The following is a 19492-nucleotide window of genomic DNA, read 5'->3' on the forward strand; positions in this document are numbered from 1 at the left end:
ATAAGTTATTCATACAATGTTGTTGCTATCTCAAATATATTATATCTTCTTCTTATATATAAAATTCTCGTGTCACAATGTTAGTCTGCATACTCCTCCGAAACGGGTGGACCGATTCTCATGAAATTTTCTGTGCATATCGGGTAAGTCTGAGAATCGGCCAACATCTATTTTTCATATGTACCACGGGCGAAGCCGGGGCGGGCCGCTAGTACTAATATATATTTTAGACCTAATGTGGGCTATAATTTTTTAAGAACTATATGAGGATTTGAAGTCTTTAAAATATAATTTATTTCATCAAATTTTTAGTTAAGAGTTACCAACTCAATAATACAATATGAATTATTATGGAAAAACCTTTATATATTTTATTAAGTACTTATTACTTAGTGGTATTGTACACAGAACTATATCTCGATTCTCGATATAGTTCTGTGGTATTGTATGACGAAGTAGGTAGGTACAGGAAAGCATGTCAATATGATAGGAAATTTATTGATTTAAAGAGACAGTAGAAAACTTTGTCCATAACTTTTACTAGGCTCAGAGGATTTCCGTAACTACTAGTTTTTAAAGTTGCAAAACATGTTCGTTTGTCGTTTGATAAGTATTAATAGGTTCAAACTTTAAAACATACACCATTATATTATAGCGAAAGTTTGTATTTTTTTGAAGTGAAACTTCTTTATCGGGGTTGGAAAAAATTTAGTGTAACATTTTTTCGTTACGCGTGACATTTTTCCGTTACGCGCCATCTTTTTCTTATCCCTGCCACGCGTGATTCGACGTATTTCTGTAAAGTTGCATATAGTTAATTATTTTTTGAAAAATAAAGTCATAAAGAAGTTTCACTTCTTACGTGTGTACACTAGTACACGCACACATTTTTTAATCCATAGTAGTAGTATTAAAGGAAAATAGTTTGTAATTCTCTTAGTTTAAGTAGCAAATAATATGTTTCCTAGATAATTATTTAACAGGAAAACAATTAAGATTTTGTTTTTCTTACGATATTAATACAAAACCTAGGTACTCGATCGATTTAAAAATTATTCCACGATTACAAAGCTGCATCTTTACCAAATAACTAATAGACTTTCTAATAGCAAAATATATTTATTTTTTCGGCAATCGGCATCTAGTCTCAAACAACATAGAAAATAATATCATTCTAAGTCAAGCTTTCTTTAGCTGAGTAATGGCAATTATAGCCTCCTATTTTGGTATAATTACAATGAAAGGTAAATTACGATCATAAACATGTTTAGCATGTGCACAGTGCATGCCCAAATGAATCCATGCCCAATTTAACAAACCACTTTCTAGATATGCTCAATTCGAGAGCATTGGCATATTTTTCTTTGGACGCAGTTATTTAAGTGTCAGAAATGTTCTAAAAATGTCATTGATACATTTAGGGCAAAAAATTGTATTTTTTTTTTTGTGTTTAATTATGCAGCAGCCAGCAGGTATTCGCTACTCATTAAATAAGATGATTAGTATAGTTTCATCGACGTTATAGAGTAAAAAAAATTGTAATTTTACTATCTATTATTTATTACTAGCTGCCCCAGCAGACGTTTCTCTGCTGAATTACCCTTTTTCGTGTTTCTCTCCATATTCCATAAGAACCATCCGTGTGGCGAACAAAAATGTTAAAAATTTAGCTGCATTGTTAAAGTGAGAGTGATAAATTATATTACAGTAATGTTATGTAGCAGTTTCTTGCCGGTACTTCTCCATAGATACTGCTTTCCGAATCGGTGGTAAATGTTAAAAATATGTAATGACGATTCGAAAGTGCTTCTAAAAGAAGTCTAATTGAATAAATAAATGTTTGAGTTTGAGCTTATATGAATTCACATAGCATATTATGCCATGTTACATGGCTACAAACTATATTTTCATCGTAGTCGGTTAAAAAGAACCAGACTGTAAAAAAGATAAGCCGTTATCTATAAGTTCTTCCATCCTCATATGGCGCAAAGGAGGAAGAGATTAAATCAAAAAATCATTAAAATAAATGATGTGTGAGCAAAACGTAATCGGATGTGGGTAATTAGCGTAACGACACTTTCACTATTATTTAATAGGCTTGTGGTACAGTGGGCTTATCGATAAATCAATTATTTATATTTTTAGTGACTGAAAAAAATATTTATTGAAAGTACAATGAAAATGATGAAACGGGACTTAAATAAATTATATTTTATAGATTTGGAGCAGTGGTAAGGACCTCAGACCTTAAAATTGATAAGGAAAGCTTGAAGGATATAATATGGTTTTGTCAATTTATCCGCACATATGGACAAAATCACTAATACTCAAGGAAAACATCGTGTGAAACCAGCGAGGAAAACAGCGTTTGAAGAATAAAAACTTCGATAGATATTATTATACCTAAGCATTTAGCACATAAAATATCTTTCCTATCCTTATATGTACAATCCTCTTTAAAAACAGTACTCTAACATCCTATAAGAAGTGAATTACAGAAACCATTTCCACAGCCCACAAAAAGTCCCATTACATCTCTATACAAAACACCGCATAGTTGAGCTTACTCAATATGTCATAACAGTACGTGATGCGCATGCGCTGAGGACATCGTTATGATTGATTAACTATTTTCACTTTACGACGCAATATCGCTTTTACTTGTATTGAGATTAATAGAATAAGCTACATAATAACCCTCTGTTGGCTTATGGCTAATTTGAATATGATTCTTATAAACGCTAGACTTAGTTTAAAAGTGAAATCATCTTTTGGTTGTTGGAGTCAACCACTTGGATGTTGACCACTGTCAACCATATCAAACCCCCAAAGGAAAACTGACAAGAAAATCAACATGTTTATGTTTTAAATTAACACCTAAGTAGGGTAACGGCACCAGTGGTCAGCCAGGCACCAGTGATCAGCCTATTGCGTTGTTTATTGGCCATAAATATCGCTGTAATCAAAATAACCAAATCACGCGCACTTAAATAGAAGCTCTGTTTCGTTATTGGTTCATGCATCACGCGATAGGAGCAGTAGGGGGTCAGGGGAGAGAAGTAAACACGTTCGTACAGGTGCTGTCCGCCGACAAGAGCAAAAGTGTCATGTCTGCAATATTTTTTGCTTCACGTGGTGTTCTTTTGAAAGGTGAGAAATAACATATTTTAGTATGAAATGTGATTGTGTTTTATAGATAATAACTTTATAGATTACTTAGAGCATTTAATTTTATGAAATTTGATAAAAAATATTGTTTTTTTACTTAAAAATTTGAGGGGCTGACTATTGGATACTGATTTTTTATGAAAGATCCAATGGACAGCCCTTGGGGCTGATTACTGGGATTATTCCTAATTGTTAGAAAACCCAGTGGTCAGCCGCATTTCAAAATATTTTTTTCAAGCGGCTGACCACTGGGTCTCAATCTGTGGTCTCAATGATCCAATATTCAGCCACGATGTTATTGAAATAATATTTTAAGTATAAATGCGAATGTTTGTGTTTAAATATATAAGTAATACTTCATGTTAGTTAAGTTTTACCTGAAATAATGGTATTATGTGTATTCATATCCAAAAGTTATTATTGTTCCCTTTTTTTCTAGCTAAAAATGCCGCCAAGACAACAGTATCCTCCAGAGAAATCCTCCGAAAGAGATCCTCCTGTGGTTGATTATATAATTATATATATTGTGGATTATAGATACATCAATAATATTATAAACTAATATCGCTGATTTTTTTAAAAAGAATTATTGCTGTTTTTATGATAAATAATAAGAAATTCCTAGAAAATAAGAAGACACAAAGAGATTGTAATAGTATGTTTAAAATAATATTTGTATTATGTACAATATATATTTTTTGTGCTTAGTGAATCGTTGCTATAAAAATGTGATTAATATAGTTGATTTTGATATAACATTGTTTATTTTGATCTCATAATTAGTTATACTTACTAAAGGCTGAACACTGGGTTCAACAAGGCTGTTTATTGGTTTTTAGAGGCTGTTCACTGGGACACTGGGCCATTTTTTGTTTAAAATTAATTATATATTTTACTAAGAGAATTATTGTTTTTGATAAACGCTGATTCGAAACTACAATAAACAATAAATCCATACATGTTGTACGTTTTTTTATTCGACGATTGTTGTAGAAATGGCAATTGTCAAAACTTCAAAAAGCTGTTATGAGGCTGACCACTGGTGCCGTTACCCTATTAGCCTTAGATTGGCGTGTCATCTAGAAAAAACTGTAATATACAAATCTTCAAGAGTCATCATATTATTATATATAGAATTTTTTATCTCTATCCTTGTCTATCTATGTGTCCAAGATTGATGTAAACTGTACTTTATATTACCTACTTTCATTATTGAATAATAAATTACTCCACATATAATGAGTAATATTATGATGCCATAATCTTTGTTGGTAATTATGCTAAAAAATAGTGAATGGGTTGAATAATGATGTTATAAATGATAATATAATTTATATTGAAATGATTTAGTGTAAATAGTTGGACTCCATGTTTTTACTGTGTATTTACCAACTCAAAACCAGGAAAACGTTATTATTACATTTATGATTGTCGTTGCTTTTTCGCAAAAACATTTGAAGGGATTTGCATGTGCACCTCTATCACAGAGTAAGTAATATACTAACCTTTACCTGTACCATTTCATATGATACTTTCACGATACTAACAAAAAACGATACCTACTCTGAAGTGTCACATTTTTCCGTAATTACTCCACATCCGAAATTCCCCCCAATGCACTAGTTATTGTTCGAATAAGTAACAATCGCAGTATTGCATAAGTGATTAAAAACTACATAATACTCAGTACCAAATCTATGAGAACATTGTACATGATTTCTTATATCGATCGACGATTTCCAGGTTGATTTCTACATAATATGTCACAGCAAAAATGCGTGCAAATGAATGGTAACTGAACAATAGTGGGAATATGTGTGTGAAACCGAGGGAAAGTGTAGTTCACATGATTATTGCTTTGATTACGATAGTATTGATCTGTATCCATACAGGTTTTATGATTTGGGATATCATCATATTTTTAACGGAATGTATGATTTTTTTGTAGGAGAAGTAACGTGAATTGACACTGATTGTGCAAATGCTTATTATAATTTTATTGATCGTTGATTATCTTTATTGTACCTATATGACTAATTATAGTGTTTTAAAAAGCAATGTCTTTTTTGATGTTATTAATGTAATGTAAAAACTAATGGACCGTTACTGTCAACAGAATGCTCGATGATATTATCAGACTGATATTATAAATGATTTTTACCTCCTACACATTAGTTATCATCCAGTTAGCATTACTTATTATTTATTTTCGTACAGACCTCAGATTTACATAAAATTGAAAAATTCACACAGTTCCGCCAATAAAACAATAATAAAATATGTAGAGATTGTTGTATACAATTATTTTCTCAATGGGTTAAATTAATTACAATAGAAAATATCTTGCATTGTTATTCAGACAATGGCGAGAGTGCGCTATCTCTAACCGATTTGAAAAAAGGTGTATTCATTAGATATTTTCGAGATGGCAAATCTTATGGTAATTCTATTGTTGCGGCTCATTGTGGATTGTTTTTATTTGGAATACAAATGATATCGTTATTTATTTTAATACTTATTGTTATCATGCGGAATTGAAAGTTCGTTATCGGAAAATTATTTTGTGGTTATGATGTGAAGTATGTCTATTTTTTTTTAATTCTTGCTCCTTATCAATGAGATTTTCTAAATAAACATGTTGTAGTATAAAACATAATTTGATTTTGTAGTTAGATATATTAAAATAATGCAAATGATACACGGTAAGGTATTTTGGCGATTTATCAGCTATTTATTTTTTTGTAGCCTTCTTGCTTCATAGGATGACTTTCTGTAAATTGATATTATAAATTTGATTCCCATAATATTTATTGCAAATAGAAAGTTTTATATGTGAGTGCATGTCTGTATGTTTGTTACGTTAGATTTAAGAAAAAACTGTCTAAGTTAATCCAGGATTACAGAAGGTAATTTTTAACCATCTTCTCTTCAATAAGATTAGCTGAGAAATTTAAAATTACATAACTATGATAAATCTTATATATAAAAATGAATCGCAAAATGTGTTGGTAAGCGCATAACTCGAGAACGGCTGAACCGATTTCGATAATTCTTTTTTTATTATATTCCTTGAAGTACGAGGATGGTTTTTATGTAGAGAAAACGTAAATATGTACCACGGGCGAAGCCGGGGCGGACCGCTAGTACATGCATAAAATCTAATTACATGACATTTGTTATTATAATAATATATAATGTTATTTATATTTATCATTTCTTTGTAAGCAAGTTATTTAATATTATTAATGAGTACAATATTAAGGTTCGTCCACACACGACTCGGATGAATATATATATTTTTAAAAAATATGAAGTTAAATTTCTATGAACAATTTTATTCATGTTATCAGTTCTTGTCTGAAAAGCCTCGAGATGACCAGATGTGTTAAATAAAATGCATGATTGTCAATTCTTATTAATTTACGTAGTTTCTTGTCGATTATTTTCAGTAGAACCAAACTGCTTTCCGAACCGGTTTACCGGTGGTATATTTTTTTCCGGTACTTGACGATTCGAAAGTGCTTCTAAACGAAGCGTAGATGGATAAATAAATATTTGAGTTTAAGTTTATAAGAGTAAATACGTCAATTTTTTTTTAATTTCTAGTAAGTATTAGATAATAACTAACAAGTGTTACAAACAGCAACAAAACGGTTTTTAAATATAATTCCATAATTTTCATAGTTATTATTTAAAAAAAATACTTCCACTTTAATATTTCTGGCACTGTGTGGCCGTACCATTAGCGGAAACAACTTCGGTTTCACTTTCAAGTGCAAGGTTCCACTTTCACTGCACTTTCTTTATTTATACACATATTTATATCGCTTTCCGGATATCGCTTGCTGTTACGTTATGATTTCCTAGTACTTTTGTTAAGGTATTTACTTATTAAGATTTATTTTTATGTCATAGTTGTGATTTGAAAAATAATATAGTATGTTAAACAGTTTGGAAATGGTTTGGAATCAGAACTTATGTACATATTTGCAATTAGTGCTCCTTTCTCAAAATAATGCCTATGTTCCATGATTAAATATAATTTTTAAAGTACATATGGAGGCAGGTTTTCTTGTTCTAAAATCGATTAGAACCGTGAAATAACTATTTCACGGTTCCGAACTCCTACGAATAACATATATACATATCTTCGTATGTCTTTCCATACTTATAGTTTCACATTATACAGCTACAGGTACAAGATAAATAGGTAGGTAGGTATCATATTTATTTCCCAACTAGCTTCCGCCCGCGGTTTCGCCCGCGTGGTGTTTTGATAAAAGGTATAGCCTATGTTCTTTCTCAGGGTCTAAAGATTGTCTGGGTCACATTTCATCAAAATCGGTTGAGAGGTTTAAGCGGGAAAGCGTAACAGACAGACAGACAGATAGACAGAGTTAGGTACTTTCGCATTTATAATATTAGTAGGGATAAGACAGTCGACGTATGAGTTAGGGGGCGTCCATAAATTACGTGAGTTGTTTTAGGGGGGGAGGGGGTCGAGTAAAATCTCATCTAACCTTACGGTGGGGAGAGGGGGGGTGTCGGCAAATATCACGCAATTTTTTTTAATTGAAACAAAACAAATTAAATACTCTTTTGGTCCATTCAATCCAAATAACATTACAAGATTTTAAATTTTAATGTTACGGTTAAGATTTAAATATTCTATTGTTACCTTGTTATAACAGTAAGTAGTTTTATACATTATTCGACGAATAAGTTTTATCCAAGCATTGAAAAATCGGCGCTTATTATAACTTTCAGCAATACATATTAATTACTATTTTTAACTAGTCGTAAACAAAAGCACGAAGCATTTTTTTTCTTTTTACAATGACAAATAAAAAAAAGAAACCCACATTTTGAAAAATCTCACGTGAGATGGGGGGATGGGGGAGGGGGTTCAATAAAATCTCACGATATCTCACCAGAGGGAGGGAGGGTCAAAAAATGTACAAAAACACCTCACGTAATTTATGGACGCTCCCTTATGACGTAGGTAGAGTAAGACAGGACAGACAGAAATCGATGACGCCAACACATAAGTTTTGTTCCTTCCAAAAACTCAACGTAACAAAATGACCAACTCGTTTTGGAAATCTTACTTTTATGTTTATTAATCTGAATGACGAATAAAATTGTCGAATTCATTTACAAAATATAATGATGTTTAATTGTATAGGTTACATGCTTAGTTACATGACATCTAAAAATTGTGCGACTCATTTCTTTTAAAATAAATATAATTGAGTGAGAACGGAAGTAACATTAATAAAATAACGTATAGATAGATACGTAGGTACATTTATTTTATTGTACAATTTATTTGCATTCTTATCGTTTGTAATAATTTTATTTTGAAAACTTTCCTGGTTCTTGAGTACGTATATTGGGTCGGTATAACAAATGCTAAATATACAACTCAAATAAATTACTAGTATTTTAAAGGTGAAAGTTTGTTAAGATGGTTTACTCTTTCATGAAACAGGTGATTGTATCTATGTAGATGAATTCTCGCACAGCGTCTCTAAGATTATTAATACTGCCTGTATTTTACTGATACAAACGAATTAAATATCTAAACTTTTATAAGGTTTATTAATAGATATATAAGCTCCAGGAAAATGCATTATTAATTAAACTAATTGTGTCGATAGAAATGAAAACAATAAAAAATGTAATCAATACAATATGGGCATAGAACATACCTCTAATCAAACGAGTTTACCAACCAGTCGGGCAACTAGTCGGGCAACTAGTCGTCCAACCAGTCGACTGGGTTAAGCTTTCTATAGCTTTCAACTATCTAATAAGGAGAACGCTTTTCTCGTTATAATCAGCTTCCATTTCTAGTATTGATTATGAGGTGAAGAAAAACGAAACGGAAGAATCGAGATTTGATATCTAATCGCTACTGCTTGCTTATATGGGTATATAAATTAGTTATTTATTTTATAATTGAATTGATAGGCTTATTTGTTCTATTTACTTTCGTACGCATGTTAAAATGCTGTTGATTGATATTTCATGATAGTCAGAACCTTTAATTATTATATACTTCACAGGTACTTCACCTACATATTTCTACATATTTAATTACTACATTTTAAATTGGTAAAAAAATGATAATAATAAGTAGGTTTACTTTATAGTACCTAATGGATAAATTTCCTCTAGGTAAATATTTTTACTATCAGTTTCATCCTGGCTATGTTTATTTAATACCGAACCGAGGTTACAACTGTCCTGTGCTAAGAGCAGTGTCCTTTCATAGTAAAATAAACATAATAAATACGCAGTAATGACATGTACACTTTCCGCAGCTTTCTAGTGGAAAGTGGAAGTGCAGGAAGCGGTTAGTTACTGGCGCCAGCGCTGTTATTACGGTAATGATCTACTGAATCGACATCCATGTGTAATTGTATACAATCGATAAGAACTTCGTTTCTATAGATATTATGTAGGTATTTGATGGTGGTTCTTGTATTACTAAAGGGATGTGCCTTTTTAACCGACTTCAAAAAAAGAGGAGGTTCTCAATTCAGCCGGTTTTTTATTTATGTACACAGATTTCACCGAGGTTTCTGAACCAATTTTTTATCGATAGATTAATGTCTACTACTGCAGCTAAAAGGAGTAAATAGTACATAAATTAGATATTATTTAACAACGTTAACTATGTTCAGATTCATGGCTCTGGAAAATAATGGGAGAAAATATTTTACTTATATAAAGCTCATTGTAGTGTAGCAGTACCAACAATGTAATAAGAAAAGTGATATCTATTCAACAATCGATATCCTGTTAAATATTAGCCATTAAAAATCCTTAAGGTACACGTATCGTCATATTTACGAGACTGCTTCATTACCACAATACTAAGGCTAAGTATTTGTATGCGGACGGTTATCCATCAAGTTATGTGTAGTCATCGTCCGTTCCAGCAATGTTAAGTTTCGCAAATGTTAGGCTTAGTGTACACGAGCGGTTAAGACGCGCCCCTTAAAGGATATGCACGTTATTTAAGTTAAAATGGGTCGTAAGTACAACTACGAGTACCTATTATGGTTAGGGAGCCAGGTGCAAATTTGGTTAACTATTTCCTCTCAAGAGATAATTCGTCAGACGCATGAGAGTATAGTATTATAAAGCCTCGTGAACGTCAGCTGGCGCTCGGTTGGGGGGGTGAGCGGTTGTAGCCTCCCACGCACATAGGAAAAAAAATACATTCATTCATTCATTTCCTCTCAGCTAAAAATTTGTCAAATTGTAGCTAACCCAATATCTCAACGAAAAAAAATAGTCAGCTGGTTACAACATGGTGTATTATTATACGTCAGCTGGTGTCTCGAACATGAAAGTTAAATTTAAAGAAAAATTTATTTTCCGTTATTTCCTCTCAAACAAAAATTTACCTGATAATAGCTTATATGTAACTGTGGATAAATATATATGTCAGCTGGCTGTATCTTGGTGGAAAAACCGTCAGCTGATACGGGAGGCTACAACCACTCTTCCCCCCAACCGAGCTCCAGCTGACGTTCACGAGGCTTCATAATACTATACTTTGATGCATTTTACTAATTACCGCTTGAGAGGAACTTGGTCATAAAATCTGCTGCTGGCTCCCGGACCATTATACGCTTGAGGTCAGTTACAAATAACTACATACTAAAATATCGTCGTTGAACGTATGGTTGGGTATTTTTTATGCAAAATAAAGAGGATCAAGTACACCGTTAAGTTCATGCTCTACGCATGATTCACAGCACACATTGTTATAAATTTTTAGAGAGACTTTAAAACAGCTAATCGAGAGCAAAGATATTTTTTTGCCTCCATTTCACTTGACACACTTGACGCAATAAAAAAATCATATTCCTCAAACAGCATTTTCCCATCATCTTACTTTAAAAAATTCACAAAAATTAATTGTGACACGAAACATTCATACTTCTTTCGAATTCATAACAATATCATCTTTATCAGTAACACCACGTTTGAAAGCTTGTTGTTCCTCAGCCTAAACTAAAATCGCCATTGATACAAGTGTAATGTCGGCCATTTTGATGTCAATGTCACCGCTGGGAGAGTTATTCCCTTTGTTTTTAATTACGTCAATACGATTACAGTTAAATAACAATAAGTCTATATTTGATAAGAATTTAGCCCCCGTTTGCGTGGGAAATAAAAACGGGTCTGAGAATTGAGATAAACCCTGAAATGCGTAATCTTAATTAATTATAGCAAATATCGTAATGCAAGGTAATATGGAAATGAACTTAATTCAAATTTGAGATATTATTAAGCCCCTGAATACTATAGTACCTACCCGGAAAAGTAACGACCATGATGTCGTTAAAATGATAATATACAGATTATTGTGATTCGGCATATTATATTAAAGAGCTAGGTGACATTAAAAAGGGTCTTCAGCTACCTACATATACAACATTGATTGTAATCGGTTCTGTAGTTTTTACGTGAAGAAAACAAACATCCATCCATCCATACTTACAAACTTTCGCATTTCTAATAAGAGTAGGATAAATTATTATGCTACTTAAATGAATGAAAAGAAAAAGAAAAGCGCTCAATTGGCGGCCTTATCACTATGCTATATTTATCTCTGCCAGGCAAGCATGGAGCAAGGTAAAAAAACTAAATCTCTTTTGAATTATATTTTTTTTATGTACAAATAGTTGAAAAATATTCTCAACTAAGGTCCTATGTTTTTCAAACTAAATGTTTCCATTTAATTTCGAAGGTCGAGAGGTTCCAGGATGTTCACACGGTTTATTGATTTTAGAGACTTGTAACCTTACAGATGGTACTGTTTTACCAATAAATATGCATTGAGGTTAATAAATATCATAAAAGGTCAAGAGGATGTAGCGTTGAGGATTATTTTATAAAATTATTAAAGTCATTTATAAATGGTAATGGGTAATGTGCGTTTCCGACATGTGATAATCTGGCCAATTAAATAATTTTAATCAGAAATTTCTAATTAATCAATGACAAGCTTTTAGGGAACTAAAAATAATGGATTTCTTCATAATTATCCTACAAAATCTGCAGTTAACAAAGAAATAATATTATAAGTGCGAAAGTTTGTGAGGATTATGGATGTATGGATGGATGTTTGTTACTCTTCCACTCAAATAATACTGAACCGATTACAACGAAATATGTTATGTAGGTAGCCGAAGACCCAGAATAAGACATAGGCTACTTTTAATGCCGGAAATCCCAAAGGAACGGAAATGCGGGCTTTTCTTTGAAATCGCGGCCGAAGCGTAAAATAATCTTATAGAATTGGAACTAAGATCAAAGCAACCACACTTCAAAGGTCAATAAAAAGATGTCCTTAGTATTTCTCAAGTGTAATTAATAAATATTTAATGTGTTATTATGAGCAATACCGGATAAGGCATAACCGGTGCCTAGTATCAATTATAAGGGAATGTATGAAGACATTAAATCTTATGATGATAGACCCCGTTAGATGAAGTTAGGTAAGGTTAGGATTGGATGGGTGCTTAGAAATTTACTATACGCTATTAAATTCTAATGTGTGTATAAAATATTATAGAGTCGATTATGTTATAAAATCTACCGTTTCTAAGCGTATTATCCTGTACTAGAGATTTATCACTAGCTGCTCCTCGCGGTTTCACCCCCGTGGCTCCACGCCTGATGGTCGTAGCGTGATGATATATAGCCTATAACCTTCCTCGATAAATGGGCTATCTAACACCGAAATAATTTTTAAAATCGAATGAGTAGTTCCCGAGATTAGCGCGTTCAAACAAACAAACAAACTCTTCAGCTTTATAATATTAGTATAGACTATAGATAGTATAGATTATGCCGTGGGTCCACGAGTTCAAATAAAAATGTCTCAAGCTGGTTTTTTTATTATTTTATTCCATAAAGAAGGCGATCAGAGTAACAAATGCAATACATTTACCTAACACGGCAAGGCAAAAGGCATTCTTTAGCATTGTTTTTATTGTATTTCCAATCCCCTATGGGTACTTTTTTAATCTCTTCGAACAATCCAGCCCTCAGGAGACGAGTCTATATAATGTCTTATGCTATTCTTAGCGTACTTCGATCATTACGAACATTCATTATCCTTTTTTAAAACTTATTTTGTACACGCTCATCACAATTGTCATTTTTTGTTGTATGTACGAATAGCGTCTTAAAAATTGTACTAGAATTTATTTACACATTTTAAATTTGGATAATTTTAAAGAATAGAAAAAAATCGATCCTGTAGCGGGATTCAGATTATCATTAGAAAAAAGACGTGTGGCACTCGGGGACTGCCGCGGTAAAGCTATTGCATGCTATGCCTTCAAGCCACACCTCCGTGCCCGTCGGAGTGGGGAGCGTGAGGTTTTTTCGTTACGGAATTTCTGGATTCGGTCCCCGCGCTCAAGGCCCGCGATAGAAGCTATACTATGCAATAGCTTAAAACCAAAATCGTCGCCTTACGACACGACGGTATTGCCATGCCGCGATCTTGAAAGTTTCACTTCAAAAAATTTATTTTTAAAGCATCACTAATAAAATGATTTAACTAAGACAAAAATAACTAACCTCAACTCCTTTAGCTTCTCAGCAGCTAAAACAGACGCGTAGCCGTACCGGGAGAATTTAGCCAGGTCTTCAGAAGGCGCATTGAAGGCAGCTACATAACGAGCCGGGCTTTTGTCGTCCAACCATAAACCTATAAACAATAATGTTAAATACAAGTCAATAACTGCGTTAAAAACAACCGACTTCAAACTTGCACTTGCAACATTTACAAATACAGACAAAAATGCTCATAAAATAAAAACTACTGAGCCTATCCGAATAAAATTTTTATGGGACCAATTCGACACCATCCCGCATCGAACAAAAAGAGAATCACGTAAATCGGTTCAGAAACCACGGAGTAATCGGTGTACATACATAAAAAAAAAAAAAAAAAAAAAACATACCGGCCGAATTGATAACCTCCTCTTTTTTTTTGAAGTCGGTTAAAAAGTCAGTAAGTATGACCTTTAATTACCTTTAAATAAGATAGACTACAGATACTGATTCGAAGGGGTTATCTTTGGTCGGAACAAAGATAAATAATAATAAGATGCCAGTAGATATGAGTCATAATTGGTTCATTAGAATAATTTTCAAGATATCATTTAATGTTGCACAAATATTTGTTCATACACAAGAATAATAAAAACAATTTACAGAAAGTCTTTCTGAAAATTTATATCCAAGATCTTGAATTTTAAAAACCTTTCATATTAAAAAAAAATCACTTACCCATAGAATATAATTTCGGTTCCAAAACGTCGTATAGTTCATTTGACTTCTGTAACCCATATTCAGCAGCTTCAAGAATATCTTTAAATCCTTCCGAAGAGTCATTAGTATTAGTTGCTTCCGTTACGAGATCATAATCATCATTTTGTAAATAATAATAGTCATCATCATCAACTGTTGCATTTAAATTTTTAACTTTCTCTACATCTTCTGTGGTCTGCGTTAAATTATCCTTATCACAGTATTTCACTACTACAGTAGATGTATTCTTCGTTTCACTAAAGGAGTGATTCTTGTTTTCATTTCTCTCTATTATTGTTATACTATGTAGTTGTTTATTAGCAGACGAATTAAACAGTGGCATAATGTGTTTTAAAACTTCCAATATATTGTTGTTAGAAGCATTAGCTATATTGGTATTGTTCGGTTCAATAGTAAGTATTTCAACATACTGTGAACCACTTACTTTATTCGTTTCATTGTGTACATCATTGTTTAGCGAATTATTAACTTTTTCTGTAATTTGCGAATCTATTCTTTCTTCTATACCACTCCTTACTTGATTAAGAATTTGTAGACCACTCACTGTCCTTGTAACATTATCAAAGTGATAGTTTCTATCAGTTTCATTGAGCATAATTGCTTCATTTAATTTAGCATCATCCATGTCTTTAGACACATTTTCCTTTATCCTTTTGATCGACTCAATAATACTATTAACTAGTTCTTCTTGTATTTGTTTATTTGAATCATTATTTTCTAAATTATCAATAACGTCGAGAAACAGCTTTGTTGTTTCATCATTTGTGTTGGAATTAGGGCTTGTTTTGTTGTGTATTTTGAATATATCTTCTATAAATCTTGTGAAGGGGCAGTTATGAGTAGTGTTTTCTATGGGTGCACTATTTTGTGCGAATCCAACATTTATAAAATTTACTATAACTACTGTGATTATAATTCGCCTGGAACAAAATAAGTTAATGAGAGAGTGAAAACGTAATTACTATATTATTTACTCGTTTTATGATTTAAACAGATAATATTATTAAATTCAAGCAATTAACGCGTGTAGCGGTATTAGGTATATACTAAGGTACATATAGTAGTATCATAAAGATATAAGCTATTTAAATTTATCTTAAATACTCATAAAAGCCTACTCTATCAACTAGGTAGCAACATTGTTAGATACAGACTAGTATTACAAACATTACAAATGATTACAGCCACCGGCTATCACGGACTTTCTTCGGAGTTTCGAGAGGAAATTGTGGCTATTAAATTAATAGCTTGTTTTACTTGTAATGCTGGTTCTATTTATATCGAGATATTATTTACGATACATTCGTTTTTTTATAAGGAAAATTAGTAGGTCCATTATAAAACCTATTGTAAAAATAGATATTTTATTCTGTATCATTATTTAAATATTGAACGTTTGAATACCGTGTTGTACTATATTTATCCCAAAAAACTTAAAAAGGCGAAGCTTCCGCAAAAAGCTAGCCCCTATAACATTTTTACAATGTTGAATTTATTTGCAATTTTTGTCATTTTTCATTTGTCATTGCCCCTATAACATTATTAATTATTATATCATAATATAATATTAAGAAAAGTATTTTTATTAACACGTTTTTATAGGCATAACTATACATAAAAGAGTAGGTAGGTATTAAAAATTGGCCAACAAAATGTATCTACTTTTTCGTTACATATTTTGGAATTACAATCTGAGTTTTCATACCTTTTAAATGGTAGAAATATTAATATTAACTACTCAACTCTTTGTTTATTTACATTGTATCGAACTTATTATAATTACGGGACAATAACAAAATGCGATGAAGTTTTAGAAATCATGAAGAAACAAATTGACACATGTTAAAAAGGAATAAGTAGGTACAATTTACTAATAAGTTATAAAATACCTATCTATTTGAAAATTCAATAAAAACACTTACAAGAAAATATATTTTAATTGCCCTCGTCTTGCCCTCGTTCTTAAAAGTGATAATATTTGCAGATATTTGCAAATAATATTAAAGTCATATTAAAGTGGATTTTAAATTTAGAAAATGTGTAATAAAAGAAAAAAACATTTTGACATATTTTTTTATTATCATTATTACCAGCATTTATAACAGATTTCAATTAATTATTTTAAATACTTTACTATAAATATATTTATGTCTGTTTATTTAAAATACATACAACGTAAACGTTTTCTCCTAGGAAGTCCTTATTTAGATGTTGACGCAAAGAAAAAGAAAGTATTGGATAATGAGATAGCTTCATTTGTAAGTTAGCATAGATAGAAAATACGTAAAAGGTGCTTATTACGAAATAGACCCAGTTTTTAATCTCGTGATACCGGTAATTTAATTAATTATATGTAACGGCTGTTTAGCTGAATTCCATAGACTAATATCAGCTGTCAAACCAGAATTGGCGGCAATTTTAGTTGACTCATTGTTTGTATAAACTCGGTAATTAAAAAAAGTAATTATCTTATTTTTAAACAACAACGTCTTCGTTATTTTGAAAGTTAACAACAGTTTTGTGTAAAAATCAGGATTGAATTGTTCTTTTGTATTACAAATTAGCTGTCAAACTGACAATCTAGACAATAACAGATAATAACTAACCTCAACAGTTCCATTTTCAAATTCGAACTATAACATCACATGAACTTATAGAACACAATAAGAATTTTCAAATGCCGTTCTGAAATCTGGCTCGAATGTCACTGATCGCGTATCGAACTGGTTTAAAAAAATAACTGTTCCCGGTGGAAATAAATCGATTTCTGGTTCGTATTTATTGCATCGATGTTATTTATTCGATTTTTAAATCGATGTTCCCGATATCGGGTTGACCGGGAGAGGCACGAGGTAGGACTAATGGTTACATAATGTCGGATGGAAGAAGTACTGTTATGAGACCTCAGTGAGAACGATGATCTCGGGTTTGCGTGCTTGTTTTGTAGCGAAATGGTCTCTTGGCAGTGTGTTACACCGTACACCGATTTTCGATACATGGATGTTGATTAATTTTTTGCTGTGCGCTGTAATGATAAGGCATGTGTCAATTTATAATGGGAATCAAATTGAATTTACTGATTTAATGTGGTTTTTGTATAGTTTACGAATACGATGAAGTATTATTCGTAATAGCTGTTTTTTTTATAATATAGATAATGATATTATTATATACCAGCATCAAGCCAGCAACCTATTTAAAGTGTAATTTTGATTTACCTAATTTAGTCTACTGTACGAAATTACAAAATAAAAGAAAAATCTACCTGCAAGGTAAAAAGTTCTGTTTCTTTCGGTGTCATTGCGTAAAAAAACAACAATACTTACACATCGGTGTGAGCGTCAGTCTCACACTCCTAAATCATTAGATATCGTCGGACATAATTCGATGTCCGGTTAAAGACCTCTGACGAAAAAATAATGAAAAAAACACAATCGCAATTATTTCCATTTTGTTCTTCTCGAAGTTGGGAACTCGAATCGAGGTGGGATTCGAATTACATTCGGATTGTCGTGATAACACGCGTGACGTTAAATGCTTTTAATTATTATTTGGAATAGGTTTTTTGTCGAATCAAATGAGATTGGGGTTCCTTAATTCGACTATTATGTGCTGAACTGTGACATACCTAGGGAGCGTAGTTCTATAGTCGTTGAAGGGATAAAAGTGCACTTTTCTTTGCGAGGAAGCCTTCCTTAGCCTTCGTGCTCTGAACATAATATTTTTTTTTATCTTATTAAGGCTTCGAATCTAAATGAATATTGAATATTTTTGTCTAAACCTTTAAAAATAAAACAGCTTTTGATGAACTTGAACCTTAATATTGTTATTTTCTGCAGAGCGATAGGATAAATTAGGTATCTACTAGCTTTCCGCCCGCGGCTTCGCCCGCATTTTCAAAGATAAACCCGCATAGTTCCCGGTCCCGTGAGATTTCCGGGATAAAACCTATCCTATGTATTAATCCAAGTTACCCTCTATATGTGTGCTAAATTTCATTGTAATCGGTTCAGCAGTTTTTACGTGAAAGAGTAACAAACATCCATACATCCATACAAACTTTCGCATTTATAATATTAATAGGATATTGTATATTCCATAATCGAATTATTACTTGTTTTACAGAACAATTCCTATTGAATTTGAATACACAAATAGACGTGCGTTCATTCCGACATAATGTGGACTTATTGGTAAATGGTAATTAACCAAAGAATACGTCTTATACTCTAGAGGTATTAGTCAGTTCAATAAAGAAACGAATCTTCAATGGCGGCCAAAGCTGACTTTGACAGATGGTAGGATCATCAAAAAAGAAAATAAAAATAACGTAAATTGATAATTATTTTATTAATTATTTCAAATTGTTTGTTGACAAACTTTTTTGTTATTGTATTTGTGTATTTATATGAATTATCATATTTACGTATACAGAATGTAATAAAATCCTCATAATACTTGTAATAAGCCCATAAAACTGAACAACTTTTCCCAAAGAACATATTTTGTCAAATTCCAATAAAACATTATTTACTTTCGCAAATGCATAATTGTCATTGTAAATTTATGATAAAACCTATTATAGGGAAAATCAAATACATTTTAGTGATTTTATTTTTCCATTTTTTTTTGCATACCGTACGGCCGTGTGTGAGCGAGAGGGAATGATAAGCGCCGCCATTGAAGATTCGTTTCTTTAAAGAACTAACTAATAATTAACTATGCCAGATAAATATACAAATACCCGCAAACACTGTAATTATTGTAAACACTATGTAGGTAGTACCTATGAAACTTGTACTGAGTTTTTTTTAAATCTCCATTTAGGTATATGTAAGTACACAAACTCGAAAACTTTTAAAAACTTTTACCAGCTTTATAAATGGTATTTTTTAACTACTGCCTAATAATAGCACACACCTTTCGTTTTGATTTCCTACCTAACTATGCAGTT

At 31.9% G+C, this 19492-nt stretch overlaps 1 protein-coding gene and 1 long non-coding RNA gene across 2 annotated transcripts; one reads left to right on the top strand and one right to left on the bottom strand.

The window, feature by feature from the left end:
• The first annotated feature begins 2885 nt into the window (after positions 1-2885).
• On the top strand, positions 2886-4125 carry LOC149906260 (uncharacterized). The gene is made up of 2 exons (XR_016457028.1): positions 2886-3150; positions 3608-4125. It is a non-coding gene; the product is annotated as an uncharacterized LOC149906260 (long non-coding RNA).
• Positions 4126-7277: 3152 nt separating this feature from the next.
• On the bottom strand, positions 7278-17506 carry LOC149906261 (uncharacterized). The gene is made up of 4 exons (XM_090104378.1): positions 17145-17506; positions 14497-15458; positions 13783-13912; positions 7278-7293 (listed from the first exon to the last, which is right to left on the bottom strand). The coding sequence occupies exons 1-4, from the start codon at positions 17156-17158 to the stop codon at positions 7278-7280; spliced, it is 1122 nt and encodes a 373-aa protein (XP_089960504.1). The 5' UTR covers positions 17159-17506.
• Between the last annotated feature and the right edge of the window lie 1986 nt (positions 17507-19492).

Source organism: Colias eurytheme, chromosome 8 (assembly GCF_061535395.1).
Source record: "Colias eurytheme isolate Ceu_HAF_F1 chromosome 8, ilColEury1 Martin Lab GWU primary, whole genome shotgun sequence".
Lineage (NCBI taxonomy): Eukaryota > Metazoa > Arthropoda > Insecta > Lepidoptera > Pieridae > Colias > Colias eurytheme.

Bases quoted from the DNA above. Each gene is read 5' to 3' on its own strand.
- LOC149906261 (XM_090104378.1), bottom strand. The intron at 13,913-14,496 runs GTAAGTGATTTT...TATTGTTTATAG, and splicing joins ACCGAAATTATATTCTATGG to GTTTATGGTTGGACGACAAA.